General features: G+C 38.4%; 2 protein-coding genes across 3 annotated transcripts in view; both read right to left on the bottom strand.

Annotated features, from left to right (window-relative positions):
* Positions 1 to 8,171, bottom strand: part of CFAP44 (cilia and flagella associated protein 44) — a 142,156-nt gene extending 133,985 nt beyond the window's left edge. Inside the window, exons 1-2 of the mRNA XM_043874030.1 lie at positions 4,972 to 8,171; positions 609 to 710 (exon numbers count right to left, since the gene is read on the bottom strand). Coding sequence (XP_043729965.1) covers positions 609 to 710; positions 4,972 to 5,092 — 223 coding nt within the window. The 5' untranslated portion in view covers positions 5,093 to 8,171. The remainder of the gene's footprint in view (positions 1 to 608; positions 711 to 4,971) is intronic.
* A 2,874-nt stretch (positions 8,172 to 11,045) lies between these two features.
* Positions 11,046 to 16,621, bottom strand: part of SPICE1 (spindle and centriole associated protein 1) — a 64,645-nt gene continuing 59,069 nt past the window's right edge. For both annotated transcript variants that reach the window (XM_043874693.1, XM_043874694.1), the window contains exons 15-18: positions 15,730 to 15,913; positions 13,438 to 13,540; positions 12,578 to 12,665; positions 11,046 to 11,329 (exon numbers count right to left, since the gene is read on the bottom strand). In XM_043874693.1, the coding sequence (XP_043730628.1) occupies positions 11,276 to 11,329; positions 12,578 to 12,665; positions 13,438 to 13,540; positions 15,730 to 15,913 (429 nt within the window). In that variant the 3' untranslated portion in view covers positions 11,046 to 11,275. The remainder of the gene's footprint in view (positions 11,330 to 12,577; positions 12,666 to 13,437; positions 13,541 to 15,729; positions 15,914 to 16,621) is intronic.

The raw sequence follows: 16,621 nt of genomic DNA, 5'->3' as shown, positions 1-16,621 counted from the left end.
TTTCTGAAGCTAGACTTAGGACTAGAAACTAAAAAAGTCAAGATTCCACTAAACTACCTCACACCATGATGCCCAGTCAGAAAGAACCAGCAGTCTTTCAAAAATCCTATTACAAAATTCTTCACTTTCCCTTCTATCTACATGTGATGATATTCTTCCACGTATGGTATCCAATTTAATTCTCAGACAGCTTACAATGGTCATTTTGTGGGTAGGAAAATTGAGGCGCAGAAAGCTAAAATAATTTATCTAAGATCAAGCATCTCTAAATAGTAGACCCAGGACTCAAAACTGAAGTCCAATTCTTTCCACTACACTGTATCAGAGGGGCCCATTAAAGACCTTGTAGACCCCACAGGAAGGAGCCAGACCAGATGCAAAGATGGGTCATTATCAATATAGAGATGACAGTAGCTTCTCTGTTCTTTAGAAGCTAGAGATAAAATGATTAAAACACAGAATCTGCCCCCTAAACAACTTAAGAGTTTAGTAAGGGAATTAAACAAGTAAACTTTTCTGTCATATAAACTTGTACATGCATTCTTTAAAAATTATTTTATCTAAATTTAATAATAAAGACCCTAGTGTATACTATAATCTTTACTTACTTCTTGATGCAGATCTAGAGGAATGAGACTGCCTTCTGTCACTCTTTGATCTATCTGATTTCCCCCCATCAGTATCCTGATCATCTGGTTCCTTCATTTTCTCTGTAAGCATAAAATTGAGACAGAGAAAGGGAGAGAGCTATAAAATAGAAATCAGAATTTTTTTTCCCCTCAACAAATTCCACAAGCACCAAAAACACCATATATGTTGTCAATCATATGTTTACACAGTATCAGAAATGACTTTACCAGCGGGAGGCCACAACTACCATCAGAGACCTCTGCAGAGTGGCAAAATAGAGTCAGATACTCCTTTCCTCCAAGCAAACTTGTTACCATGGTGCCCTCTGGTTTTCCAGAGGTCCACAGTGAAACACCACCCAAGCCCATCATCATTCCCTAAATGCTCCACCATTAAAATTAACCCTCTGCCATCCTGCTTTGGGTTCATCCCCCCTGCTTCCTCTTCCCAACATCAAATTCCCCTGGTGTTGCTAATCAACTTCAATATTTAAATACTTGTTGACATATTCTCTGTATCAAGTCTTATTACACTAAATTACAGTACTGAACTAGAAAGATACAGCCCTTAACTTAGTGGAGCTTGTTTAGAAAGACAGGTATTAAACAAGCAATTAAAATGTAATGAGTTTTACAAAAATTAGGGTGCTGTGGGCACATATAGCAAGAAGATGAAACCATGTCTGGAGTTAGCAAAGAGGCATCTGAGATGGGAGATTAGAAGAGGTTGGCCAGGCATGAAGTGGGAAGTGAGGGAGCTTCAGAGAGATGCTTGCGTCTGTGAAGGGCTGAAAGCAGACTACTGGCTAGACCAGGAGAGTAAAATGGACACTGAAGAGGAGGCAGGTTGCAGATTATATAACTGTCTCTAAGTTTTGCTAAGGATTTTAGAACTTATTTCTATGGCAATTGAATGCCACTGAAGGTCTTTAAGGAGAGGAATGACATGAGAAGTTTTCTCTGTCCTCTCTCGCTGTTTCAGCTCTTGTAGATGAGAACACCTACTATATCTTTCTTCTAAGTCTTCCTTTCCCTGCACTAAACATTGCCTGTTTCCTCAGCATTCTTCTATGGTATGGCTGGCAGGTAGAGTAGAAGTTCTATTTGGATCAGACCTGTGGTTAGATTCAGGTTTGAATCCCAGTTTTGCTGCATAACTAGCTAATAAAACTTTACATCAATTCCTCAGGTGTAAAATTGGAATGTAGAGAAAAATTCTTATAAGACTACTATGAAAATTAACTGAACTACTGCATTATTGTACCATTCTGATCTCCAAACAAAGATATATCTCAAAGCAGCTATGATCTACACTATATGATCAGTGCATGAGAGGGTACGATGATTATCACCTATCTTCATCTTCTGAACATAGACTTTAATCCATCTGTTTTCTTGCACTGACATAACAATGACACCCTCTCTTGATTTTTTGTTCATTTTAATTCTTTTAGAATGAAGGAATTGGGAAGTTGTAACCTGGTGAGGCTTTGATGCCAGAGAGACTTGTTTGGTCACTTGTTTGGTCTCTTGTTTGATCAAGAAAGAAAGATTAGCTTGGCCAAGGGCCAAGCTCCTAACATCCCTTAACCTGTTAGTCTTTTTATATGTAAAATGGGGATGATAAGGTTTTCTGGCAGAATCATTGTAAATATTAAGTGAGATCTTTTATACCCACGGTTCTCAACTCTGGCTGCACTTTAGAATCACTTGGAAAATGTTTCACAACATACTATTCTTACGGTCTCACTCCCTGTGTAATTCTTTTGGGCAGCCAGAGAATAGGAACCAGAGGTAAAGATCAGCGGTTTAGAGCAAACTCTTTGTTAGGTACTGGAAAATGGGGGTTTTACTATAATTACTACACATTCTCTTTAATACAGTGAGGGCTCAATAAATATGATCATACAATCTTGACAGTTCAAAGAGGTTTAATCTGGTCCAACCTCTCACCCAATATAAGTCACACATCTACAGCTTAAACCCAGCACCACTAGAAAAGCAGTCCAGGCTCTTCCTGTTACTAGTTTTGGGGGTGTTGAATAAGCATTTAACTTCTCTGTGCCTTCTCATCTATAAAGTGCAATACCTACTTCACAAGGTTGTTCTCAGAGCTCAATGAGTTAATACACTAAAGTTTTCAAAGAACAGTGCCTGACACTCACTATATAAAATAGGGATGAATATATCACTTCCTGAATAAAGGAACAAATGAAAGAACACACCAAGAGACATCAGCTTCAATTTAAACATATCAAGAGAGTGAGCACATTCTGTTAATGAGTACTTTCTATTTCTTAGTAAGCTCATTTTATATTATACGAAATCCTCCTTTCTGCAGTTTGCATCTATTTGGCCCTTATTCTTCTGGGAACACATAGGACAAGTTTTTCTGTTTACTATAGCCATTCAAATAATTGTAGCTGGTTTGCTTTTCCTCCCCAGATCCTCTTTTCCCAGCTAAAGCATCTCAATTCTTTCAACTATTCCTCACTAACATGCTTTCAACTTTTTTCAGCATCTGGACAGATCAAGAAATTAATTCCCAGTGCATCATATACCTCTCCCAATTTTATATGTACTTTGAAGGACCTGGACACTTTCCAGAAGATATGAACCATCACTTTACTGGTTAGGGACATTGTGTTTTTTCAAGGTAGCCTAATATTACGTTGTATTGCCAGGGTGGGGTGAGCAGGCTCATTATATACTGACTCTTCATAATCCATTTGTGGCCAACTAGAATCACTAAACCTTATTTGTGTGTTCCTAACCATGTCCTATCTTATACAACTAAACTAGCTAGGTTTGGGAGTCTATTTGTAAAACTATCTTACATCTATTTTCATTAGACTCACACTCACTGTTCCAGCCTATGGCTAACCCTGTTAATCAACTCACTAGGTAGACTGTGAAGTTTTGGGTCAACCCTGAAGAAGTATAAAGAAAAAAGAAAATTACAGTACACAGTGATGCAGAGTATGTGTTGCTAGAAGGAGGTTGGCTGGAAGCCAGACAGAGCGCTCCCCAAGGTGACATTACTCAGATTCATTGCCTAGAGATTCCAGAGTCAGTCCCCACTCTCACAAGCTCAGTGTGCGAGAGCCGCTCACGTTGAGAGTCATAGGTTCCTGCATAAAAACAGACACTCAGTTTTTACTTTACAGTATGAAATACAACTGTGGAGAGAACAATAGCTCATGGTTTTGTTTTTGTTTTGTTTTTTAATGTTTACCATGTGTCAAGCACAGTCCTGAGGATTTTACACATACTGTTTACTGTTTCATGTATTTCTCAAAACTCCATGAGTTAGGTACATTTTACAGATGAGAAAGCAGAGCAGGTACTCTTTGAATCCTTTCCTCTCACCCAGCTCATGCAATTGACTTCCAAGTCCTGTTGCCCAGTGTCCAGTTATGCCTTTTGTATCCATTCTCTGCCTTCTAGTCCTACCGTCACCATCCTAGTTCTTGTCCCCATCCTGTCTCACCTCTACCACTACCACAGCCTCATTCTCTCCCTTCTCTGGTCCATTTCTGCACTGCCTCTTATATTTCTAAAACTCAGCTTTTTGTGTGCCACTCTTCTTGTTTAAAACTTCGTGGTTCCTCATTGCCACAGAATAAGAACTCGGATTCCTTGGTGTGGCACAAAGGTCTTCACTGTAAAGTCTGCAATTCATCTCCTTCCCCCTTCCTGAACCCTCCTCAGCCCCTCCTCCTTCCCAAAAGGTCTAGTCAGTAGCCAACTGGGACAACTCAATGGTTGCCTGGACATGCTGCCTACTTGTATGCTACTATACCCTACTGTGTCTTGCATGTGCTACATACTTGACCTGTATTATCCTATTTAATTGTAACAGGAGACCCATGAAGTAAGCACCACCACCCACCACCTTCCCTGCCTACATGAGGAAACTAAAGTGTAGAAGGTCAACCTGCCAAGTGTCACACCGCTTAGTGTGGGATGGGGTGTCTTGTTGACTGAGAACCCAGGCACTTTCCCACCAACCACCCCACCTCCCCTGCTTTTGGCTCAGCCCGGTCTAACTCAGACTCCAGTTGTCTGTCTTCCTCCCTAGCTAGATTACGAGCTCATTGCAGGCAGGAACCGTGTCCACTTTGTATCTGCGGTGTGGAACCCCATTCTTAAGAATGCTGTCACTTCAAATGTTTAGCGAACTGATCCATAGACAGGATAAGGAATATGTTTCAATGAAGTCCGGAAAACACTAGCTCAGTTTAAGAGAAGTCCAAATAGAGCTCAAGAGAAGTCCAAATAGAGCTCACTGCTCCCTGACTAACAGATTTGAGGGGGAAGTTGTGGGAACTGCCAGGCTTACCGAAGGTACTCCGCGGGCGCTCGGCTTTCGCAGTCACAGCATCAGTCCCAGTTCTCCGTTTACAGCGGTTACCATAGCAACGCCAATACACCTTCCAAACGGGAGGGGACTGCCGGCGCATGCGCTGCCCGAGGTGACTTTCTGGGTCAGCTCAATCTCATTCGCCCTCCGGCCCCGCCCATTTTGTGGCCCAGGATTCAGGATCAAAGCCAAACAGAAAGTCCAGCATCCAACCAGTTTATCATCCCAGATTAATATGTATGTCTAGCTCATGATTATTATCCAAGAATGCTTTATTGGTAACTTGAACACTTTGAAAGATATGCCCAATAATACAAAATGGCTCAAAGTTTCCCTGATCACAGACTATCATCAGCAAAGGTATATGTCATGGAGATATTTTTGTTTTATTTATTTATTTTATACTATGTTATTTCTGTTGGTCTTTAGGAGTATATTTTATGTTGTGGGCTCTTTGGTCGCAGGACTCTAAGTGCACAAAATATAGACTTGGCTTGACAGATTTCTCAGTTTAGCAGTTTGTTCTCCCAACTGCTCCGTGGCACAACCAGAGATCATTATTATTTTTAAGCACCTAACTAAGTTGCTGGTTACAAAACATTGTTTTTAAATGGCTACAATTTTGCAATATGTGACAAAGAACTTCGCATCCAGAATTTTTAAAAAACCTCCTAATTCAATAAGAAAAAAACCTAAAATTTTAAATGGCAAAGGACTTCGAATACTTCACATCAGATATATGAACAGTCAATAAACACATGGAAAGATGCATAAGAGTAGGCTCTAGAGAGTTGCACACCACAATGCACACATTTCATACTGGGATGGGTAAAAGTTTATAAAAATCGCCAGTACCAAATGTGGAAGGATGTGGAGCAAATGGAACTTTTATATACTGCTTTTGAAATGAAAGGTAACACAACCACTTTGGACACACCAATTGGTAGTTTAAGTTAAATATTTACCAAGCCATTCCATGTCTAAGGTATTTTCCCAAGAGAATAAAAAATTTGTTCATACAAAGCCTTATATGTCAATGTTCATAGCAGCCATATTCACAATAGCAAAAAAATTGGAAACCACCAAAATGGCTATTGACAGGTGAATGGATAAATATATATACAAAGGAATACTACTCAGAAGTAAAAAGGAAGAAACGGATACACACAACATGGATGAATCTCAATTAGGATGAGTGAAAGAAACCAGGTACGAAATGTTACAGTGTGTGTGATTTCATTTATATAAAATGCAAACAGATCTATGATGATCAAAAGCAGATCAGTGGTTGCCTAAAGCTGGAACAAAGGGAGAGATGCACTGCAGAGAGACAAGGCTCTTCTGGAGATGAAGGAAACGGTCTTAATGGTGCTGATAGTGCTGTGTGCATACACAACTGCCAAAGCCAATGAATTGTTGTCTTTAAACATATGTACGGATGTATTTTATTGTATATAAATTCTCAAGTTAATAAGAAAAATAGCTATGTAATATTCTATTGGTTTCTTTCATGTTACACAATGATTTTCCAAAAACTGTGTATTATGCATTTATTGGTAATATTGGGCTTCCCAATGGTGCTAGTGGTAAAGAATCTGCCTGCTAAGGCAGGAGACCTAGGTTCGATCCCTGGGTCAAGAAGACCACCTGGAGAAGGAAATGACAACCGACTCTAGTATTCTTGCCTGGGAAATCCCACGGACAGAGAAGCCTGGCAGGCTACAGTTCATGGGGTCGCAAAGAGTCGGGCACAACTTAGCGACTAAATAACAAACTTATTTTTAAACAGCATGTTAGTTGTTTTCAAGTAATATGCTCAACATGTTTTATTTCCGCCTTAAAACATCTTTAAATTTAAAACACTGGATCCAAATATTGAGAAAAACATAAATGTACTATAGAATGTCTTTAAAAATTGAGAAATACAGAGGAACTAGCGCATTTATTTTAACATCCCCAAACTGGCAGTCATTATGGAATGCTTGTGAATCAGGTCCTGTTCTTAGCATATTTACATCCATTTATCTCACGTAATCCTCACAACCCTATAAGAAAGGTAATACCTCTACGGGAGAAATTAACTTGACCAAAGGACATAGCCAAAGTAACAAAGTTAGCACATGAACACAAGTTTTCTGATGCCAACACTTGCACCCTTAGCTACCATGTTATATTATTTCTTTTAAGTTAATAGAAGTCCAATAATTGTTTTAAAAAAGAGCTTCAAGTCCTGGCTTTACTTCTTATAAGCATTCTAGAGCTTATTCCAACCTCTAGAGCTCAATTTCCTCATCTATAAAGAAGAGTGGGATGGTATTTAAATATACTCAGTTTATAGGTTAACTGTGAGAGTTAAATGTGGTAAGGGGTTACTGCAGCTTAGCACAGTACCAGTCACAGGAATAGATCAATAAAGAACAGCTCTTATCATTATGGTGCTTCCATACCATACATACAGTAAGAGGGCAGCACAGCATAGGTTTTGAAGAAAGACTGCCTGGGTTCCCATCGAGTGCCACCACTGCCAAGTTATGTGACCTTGACAGAGGGCTTACCTCCTTGAGCCAGATTTCCTCATCTGCAAAATAAGGATAATATTAATAGTGGTGGTGTTGTTCAGTCACTTAGTCATGTCCAGTTCTTGCGGTGTCATGAACTCATGTGGCTAAAACAGTGCCTGTGCTTAGCAAACAGTAAACTATTATTAAATTTTGCTAATCCAAACGGTTTTGCTATATAGTGTAGGAATGATTATATCATAACTGTGGATTTAGCTATCCACATATAGTTTTCCACCCAAGCTGTAATCTGGAGAACTACAAATTTTATTAAAATATAGCAAGTGATCACTGACTTTCTGGGGCATATTGGAGAAGACATGTTAGCAAAAAACTTGCATCTAAACCCAAGAAAGACAAGTAATCTGAGTTTGGACTGTTAAAAGTAAATACAAGTAGTACGTCACAGTCAAATACAGCAGAGTTCACTGGTCTGCAATGCTATAGATCCATGGTTCCCAAGTTTTACCATGAACCAAGCCACATGAAAGGCTTTTTTAAAAAGACATCAGAGTTTCTGATCAATAGGTCTGAGGTCAGTTCAGTTCAGTTCAGTCCTCAGTCCGACTCTTTGTGACCCCATGAATCACAGCACACCAGGCCTCCCTGTCCATCACCAACTCCTGGAGTTTATGCAAACTCATGTTCATCGAGTCAGTGATGCCATTCAGCCATCTCCTCCTCTGTTGTCCCCTTCTCCTCCTGCCCCCAACCACTCCCAGCATCAGGGTCTTTTCCAATGAGTCAGCTCTTCACATGAGGTGGCCAGAATATTGGAGTTTCAGCTTCAGCATCAGTCCTTCCAATGAACACCCAGGACTGATCTCTTTTAGGATGGACTGGTTGGATCTTCTTGTAGTCCAAGGGACTCTCAAGAGTCTTCTCCAGCACCACAGTTCAAAAGCATCAATTCTTCGGCACTCAGCTTTCTTCACAGTCCAACTCTCACATCCATACATGACCACTGGAAAGACCATAGCCTTGACTAGATGGACCTTTGTTGGCAAAGTAATGTGTCTGCTTTTTAATATGCTGTCTAGGTTGGTCATAACTTTCCTTCCAAGGAGTAAGCATCTGTTAATTTCATGGCTGCAGTCACCATCTGCAGTGATTTTGGAGCCCAGAAAAATAAAGTCTGACACTGCTTCCACTGTTTCCCCATCTATTTGCCATGAAGTGATGGGACCAGATGCCATGATCTTAGTTTTATGAATGTTGAGCTTTAAGCCAATTTTTTCACTCTCCTCTTTCACTTTCATCAAGAGGCTTTTTAGTTTCTCTTCACTTTCTGCCATAATGGTGGTATCATCTGCATATCTGAGGTTATTGGTATTTCTCCGGGCAATCTTGATTCCAGCTTGTGCTTCTTCCAGCCCAGTGTTTCTCGTGATGTACTCTGCATATAAGTTAAATAAGCAGGGTGACAATATACAGCCTTGACGTACTAGTTTTCCTATTTGGAACCAGTCTGTTGTTCCATGTCCAGTTCTAACTGTTGCTTCCTGACCTGCATACAGGTTTCTCAAGAGGCAGGTCAGGTGGTCTGGTGTAGGGACCCCAAATTTTCATTTCTAGTAAGTACACCAAGTGATACAGATGGTGCTGGCTGGGGTTCATGTTTCAAGACCCACTGATGCTGTTGGCTCTGAAAGTTGATAAACAGGAGCTAATAAAGGCAGTTTAACTGTTAATTAAAACCAAATATGCACTAATTTATGATTTGGGGATAATAAATATCTTTATAATGATGTTTCCCAAACTTGGCTATTCACTGGAATCATCTCAGGAGGATTTTAATATACTAGTGCTTGTGTCCTCCCACCCCCAGCCCCCCAGAGATTCTAACTTAATTGGTCTGGAGTGAGGACTGGGAATTGGGAACTTTAGAAGGTCCTCAGATGACTCTAATGGCATCTGAAGTTGAGAAGCATTACTTCAGAAGACCTAAGAAAGAAAGCCTCCTTACTCTGCATCTATTATTATTGGAGTTTTTTCAATCTACTTTTGTATTTTATCAGCAAAAACAAACATTAACAGGATGAAGACTTACATGCCAGTCCCATAGGTTGCCAGTGAGCTACCGGTAAAAGTTCTTTGCATTGTTTCTCAACTCTGACTGCACATGAAATTACCCTAAGTAGCTTTTAAAAATGTCATGCAAAGGCATCTTAGAGTTTGAAAGGAATATAGATGAAAAAAATAGTCAACAAGTTGGAGAATATGAAAGAAAATATTGAGTTGGCCAAAAAGTTCAACCCAATGTATGTCAAAATAGTGCATTCACAAACCAAGCAGATAACCTGACATTTCAATAATACAAGGAATAACACCAAAATGGTTTGATATGCCAGACAGGGAAAGTATTTATTAAATACCAAGTTTTAAAAAGTGCAATACAGATGGAAGAATCTGCAATAATGCAAATGCACACAGATGACTTCACATAAATACAATCAGTGATACCTGTGCTGTCTGAGAAAGTTCCCCCAAGTAGTTTCAATGTTTCCCCTTCCCAGTCGCACCTCACTTAGGCTGAGAATTCCTATCATAGAGCCAAGGAACAGAGACCATGCAAAAACCCAAGTTTAAAATAGCAACCAATATGTGAGACCAAACAGGTACCTTGAGAAAAATCTACCCTGAAGGTATAGTAAATTAAAGGCTGGGAAAATGTGCTAGCAATGTTTTGTACTCAATTCTGTCCCAAACATTAAATAAGCCATAAATCAATGTTTCTGTACTGAGATATTCAAGCTCAATTGTTATTTATTTAATATACATTACCATAACTAATGTGACATTTTCACATTTGAAGGCTATGTAAGACTTTATAGTGAAGAGAAGACTCTTGCGAGTCCCTTGTACTGCAAGGAGATCAAACCACTCAATCCTAAAATGTTCATTGGAAGGACTGATGCTGAAGCTGAAGCTTCAGTACTTTGGCCACCTGATGTGAAGAGCTGACTCTTTGGAAAAGACCCTGATGCTGGGAAAGACTGAAGGCAGGAGGAGAAGGTAATAACAGAGGATGAGATGGCATTACTGATTCAATGGACATGAGTTTGAGCAAGCTCCGCACGAGTTGGTGCTGGACAGGGAAGCCTGGTGTGGTCCAGTCCATGGGGTTGAGTCAGGCACAACTGAGTGAACTGAACTGAACTGAAGAACTTTATAATATATATAACCACCCTTACCTGCTTAAGCAAATATAAACAAATACTCCCATGCTTACTTTTTAAAACCATACATTTGCTTGATAGAAAAAGTGATACACACAGTGACTTCCCCAAAAAAGGGGTGTTAAATTTTTCTGAAAGCCAGAATTTAGTCACACAGAGGCATTTTATTGTAAGTTACATGAAAACCAACTTAGTTCTTCAGAAAAAAATAAACAACATTTAAGATATACTAGACCAAAAAATTCTGAATAAAGATGATAAAGATAAAAATATAATACTGAAAAAACCCTTAAATTTATTAGAATACACAATTTTGATTTTCCTCTAGTCAAATTTTATTCACAAGGCTACTTGTCGGAAATCTATTTGAAAAGGCGGAAATTAAAATAATTGCTTTATTTCTTGGTTCCGTTAGTGCTAATTCACAAGATCTTTGTTAAGTTTTATCTGAAAGAAAAACATAGAAACTTGAAAGCAGGAGCAGGGAAAAGGGAGTAGAAGTTCAAGAACATATTACTGAAAACAAACTCTACAACTCGACCTCACTTATGACATGTGGGTAGAAAGAGCAAACCAGCCTTCTTCACTTTGTTTCTCAATCTGTTGAACAAAGATGCAAAAAAGCTTTAGAAAGTAATCAGGAGTACAAGACCACTCAAGATTTACAATTATTCATACCAAGTACAAAGAACCAAAGTTATCCTATACCACTGAATGGTACTAAAAATTATCGATACTAGCAATTTTTATTCTGTAACAGAGACACTCCCAAATATTCCCTGGTCAACAGATCTCCTTATTGATTTGGAAGGCCTACTTTTTTAAAAAAAGGATCAATCCAGTATTTTATGCAAGTCATACATACAGCTTTTTAAAATAACAAAAAGTTATATGATCTTGGTAAATTAAATCTGTTACTAAATTCCAGAAATTAAGGGCAGATTATATAAAATAGTTTCCATTAAAGCTCTTTTTAGGATGTAAGAAACAGCAAAGAACAGACAAATCTTCCAGTGCTGGGCAATTGGGCTATCTGAGCCTATCAATTAATTTGGACCATAAATACTCAACACTTACTGAAGCACTCACTATCTGGTCTAATTACTGAAGCCAGTAATAAGAATAGCAAAGACCATTCTCCCCCATCAAACAGATGTTAGCTCACATTTGCAAACGTAATGTTTATGATTTTAAAGTTATCCTCACAATTTGCTATGCCCAAACAAAGGAAAGTTATTAATATATTTTGCTGTATTACCAGCACAGAAACATTCCTTTTGCAAAAAATCTGGATACATTGTAAGAAACTTAGTTTCTATATATTCCTGTAACAAATCAGAATACATAAAAATATGTAAGACATTTATTAACCGTTTGTGCTGGAACTCTCTAAATATGGCATGAAACCTCTCCGGGGCACACTCAGATATGCACATTGGGGCAAAGTGACAAGGACAGTGACTGGTCCCAGGGCTCCAGCTATCCCGAGGCCTACAAAGCCACAGCAAGGACTGAGGAAACCAGCACCTCATAAACCCACAACCCACCCAAGACACCCCTGTGTTTCTTGCCACACTGTTTAGATTGCTCTGCAGGAAACAATAATGTCCATCTTTGCTGAAATCTTATTGAATTGTATTCTATTCCTTAATTACCCTAGAAACAAAAGAAGTGCATGCTTGTTTTTTCTAATGAAGGTGAGTTAGTATTTCTTTTCTTCTGAACATTTTATATTATCTTTAAGATAAGAGGAATATTAATTAAGCACGACCGTTGCCAAATCAACCACCTTCCACTCTTGCCCTCCTAACCTCTACACACATTTCAGAATTACACTTTATCATATACCTTTGCTCTTGGATTAAGAGGCGTCAAGTGCCCACTTCCTGAGGTGGCATTTAAGGGAGAACAAGAATTACTAGCAGCCCCTGAAGATCTAGTTAAGAGAAAAAAAAAAAAAGTGAGAGAGTAATCTATCATTATTAACCTTTAAAAATGATATAAGACACAATTCTCAATACTGCCAAGAGCTTGAAATGGAATGGCTGACTTAAATCCAAATGAGGTAAATTATTTGTAACATATTTTCACCGACCTAAGCCTTGTTTTAATTAGTAGATTTTCTTTTTTGAAGTATTTTTAGGTTTACAGAAAGACTGCATGGAATGTACAAAGACCATTACAGTACCATACAGATAAACTTTTAACATTAAAAGAGGAAGTACAGATGTGGAGGGGTGGGGGAGAAGGCTGAAGTCATGGAAGAGTAATGAGACTTGGAGCAGTGTAGCGGTAGCATGTTGAGTGGACAAAGAGAGCCAGGTACATCCCCATTTACCAACCACATGTCCCATCTAGGCAAACCACCCAATTAGCTGTATGAGCTTTGGTTTCACTTACTGTAGAGAACAAAATACTACTGCTCAATTTATCCACACTGTCACATATTACCTCCAAATTTTGTAACCCATAAAGTGCTCCACATATGTGCCATTATCCCATTTTGTTTTCAATAACCAAACCAATGCTTTTCTACGTAATGAAGGATTTTTCCTCACTCCTCTTTTCCCTGCCCTCCAAATTCTCCTCCCCAATCACCTGATTTTCTCTACATAAGTAAATCTATCTGAATCTAAGTCAGACACTATGCACTTCCTTTTTTCACAACAAGCATAAAACATAAACCATGCTTTTGATTTTAACCCTACCTTCTCGAATTTAGCCCACTAGTAGGAGAGACAGTACTGCATTTTGAGCTTTCTGGGGCTTCTGCTCCTGGAATAGACACCTCAATTGTCCTCTTTCCTCCCTCTGTAATATAAAAATAAACATGTTACATCACCTTTCATTACAATGAAAATTAAAATTTAACTTGATTTCTGTCTTACTGCAAATTTTACATTATAAATTTGAGGGTTCTGTCTATATTTTTATTATAATGGCCCACAAATACACTTCAAGGATTTTTTAAAAACAAACTGTGAGACAAAAAATTGTAGTCACTAGTGTCAATTCAGGAGCATGCCAGTTCTTAGAGAGACAAAAATCTTCAGACAAGTGGTATCATGTCAGATCCTCAAGCGAAAAACAGAAATTAAGAACTATCCCTAAAGAACAGGAGATCCTGGTTAGAGTGGCTTATCTAAAGCTTTCCAAAAAAAAAAACAAAAGGAAAAAGAAAAGTTCTGGAGTTATGCTGTAAAACTAAATCTAAATCTATTACATTACTGCCATTACTGAAGACATTAAATTTGGAGGGGAAAGTTGGCTGAAGAGTTCATATGGCCAATGGCAACTATAATTATGTACATTTTCAATATTTCAGAAGTAGATAATCAGTCAACAAATATTTACTAAGTATCTACTCATGAAAGGCTCAGTCAATGCTCCTGTGAATCACTGCTTAAAACTAGTGCTTTTTTAAGGGGTAATGACACTCTTTCAATTTTATAACATATTCCTTGGTTTCCCTAGAAAACAAGAGGTTCTGCATGGCAAATGATTTATTTTTATCTTTATCATTATAGTCCACAGAGGTTCCTGTGAAACCAAGAATTTCACTTAAGAATACCTTAGACAAATAAGCACTGGAATGCAAAGAACAAGGTTGCAAATCTACCAATTTGCTTTAGAACTTCAGACAAATCACTCAACCTCTTTGTGTCTCGATTTACTTATTTATCAAAGAGTTGTATCAGCTTTGTCTGCTCTGAGTGGTGTCAAAAACTAAACAAGCCAACAAAAATGAAAGTATTACCCTCAAAGAACTACTGAAATACATGTCTCATTTTATCACAACATTATTCTTAAGAGTGATCTGCTTTATTTTTCTTCACTGTACTTGGCATTAACTGACAGTGTCTCATATATTTATTTGTTTATTTGTATTGTCTGCTCCCCAACTGGAACCCTGGTGTGGTCAAGCGGGGCAGGAACTTGTCCTGTTCGATGCAGTATCCCCAGTGCCCAGAACATGGTGGCACATGGTTGGTATTCATATACTTTGAGTGATTTCACTTATTTATTCTAGTCAGAAGTTGCCGCTAGACTTTCTGACTATGAAGAACAGTAGACAAAACTGCAGTGTGAAAGGAGCCTAGAATAAACAAAGAGGGAGGGCCTTAGGGAAACGCACTATCCACCACTTTCTAGTACTTTAACCAGATCACTCTGTTTTCTGGGTCTGTTAAGTGTCAAAAAGAAAATAACTCTGAGAATAAAAGTCTTACTGGTAGATCCTTTAAAGGCAACCTACTTCAACCAGCCACAAGATGCAGGAATCTCTAAAACACCATTGCTTGAACACCTCAGGGAGCACAACACTTACTGATACAGAGCTCTGTCTTTTCCTGACAATTAGAACCTTCTCTGTATACCAGGCCCAATTAGTCTCTCTGGAATCTTTATGCAGCTCTACCCCTTAAGGGTCGTAATAATTGAATTTTTGGCTAAAGAGCAACTTGAGGTCTACTTTGTTTCATCAGTACCTTTTAGAATGTGATCACTATGACAACTAATTTTTCAGTTATATTTCTATTGCTTAGAATTCCCTCTAGCATCCCACATTCCCTAAATGTAACAATGAATAGAAAGTTTAACTTACAAATGAAAATGTTTTAAAGGCTTTAACAGAATAATAACTTGTAATTTGTTGTTCATGAAATTCTAAATGATCATTTTGATGCTCATGTTTATAATTAGCTGCAGCATATGCCATAATTGAATCATGTCCTGTAATCGATCCCATTTATATGTAGCGCAACTTAGGAACTCAGACACCAAAGATGAACTGCAGGCACCATGGACAGCTTTCCAGAAGCTAGAGTGGAGACTGGCCTTCTGGTCCCATTTCTGTCACTGAGGTCTGTTTCTTTCTATATACAATTGAAGACACTGAAATATACCGGCTTGAGATTTCTTTTAGCTAAATATATACTCATAGTCAAGAAATTGAAAGTTTCCATGCATCTAAGTTTTTAAATTATGAATTTGTGACTAACCAGACCATGCTCTGAGAGGTGACTGCACAGGTGGTACTGGCGGAGAGGAAGGATTCAAGCCAATGAGCTTCTGCTGCTCTATTAACTGCAAGAGTTTTCCACGAGCCTCCATACTCTGTCGATTCAATTCTGCAATCCGTTCCTCCATGCTACTTGGTGTCAGAGGTTGCACCACTGGAAAATTCTTTAAAAACAAAAAAAGACACAGATTCCATGTTAAAAATAATCCAAACAATTCTCACTTTTTGTAAAAATAAACTTTTCCTCTAAGGGCCAGCAAATTAGTATTCATAGTCCTTGCTACATGCAAACTTGAATACTGGGCAAACAGTAACAGAATTTATAGATCTCTTAATTTACAAATAAAGGCTAAAGTGGAGGGATATTTGTCCTTATAATATCAATACCACATAAGCCTTCTAGTCCCTCTGTCCATGTAGAGTGACTGTGGGACAAAGCAAAGCTTTCCTGCATCTCTTAGTGTTTGTTGAGCTGCACAAAGACCACATAAGCAAAGACACTACTCTTAGTGATTGGCTTCTAAGTAATCCCTATTTAAAGACAGGTCTGGGGTTTGAATCACAATATACACAAGAGGTTCTGCTGTAGTTGAAACAGATGATTCTATAATTATAATCTTCATGCACCATGAGCTATTTGGCAAAGACTTCTAGGAATCGAATCACTCCTTCTGACCACATGTCAGCCCTTCCAGGCTGCTTTTGGCCTATGATACCTGATTTCAGAAGGCTGGTGACTGTAAAAAAAACATGGGAAGTAAGAGTAAGAAGGAGCCACTCAAGGAATATCATGAAAGTTTGATATGAAAATTCCTGAAAGAAATGTATATGTCACTCTTAAGTATTTCATTTAGTTAAATATGTCCCTTTGA

The sequence above is a fragment of the Cervus elaphus genome, chromosome 19, assembly GCF_910594005.1.
Source record: "Cervus elaphus chromosome 19, mCerEla1.1, whole genome shotgun sequence".
Lineage (NCBI taxonomy): Eukaryota > Metazoa > Chordata > Mammalia > Artiodactyla > Cervidae > Cervus > Cervus elaphus.
The sequence above is the reverse complement of the archived record's forward strand: the minus strand, read 5'-3'. Positions and strand labels throughout refer to the sequence as shown.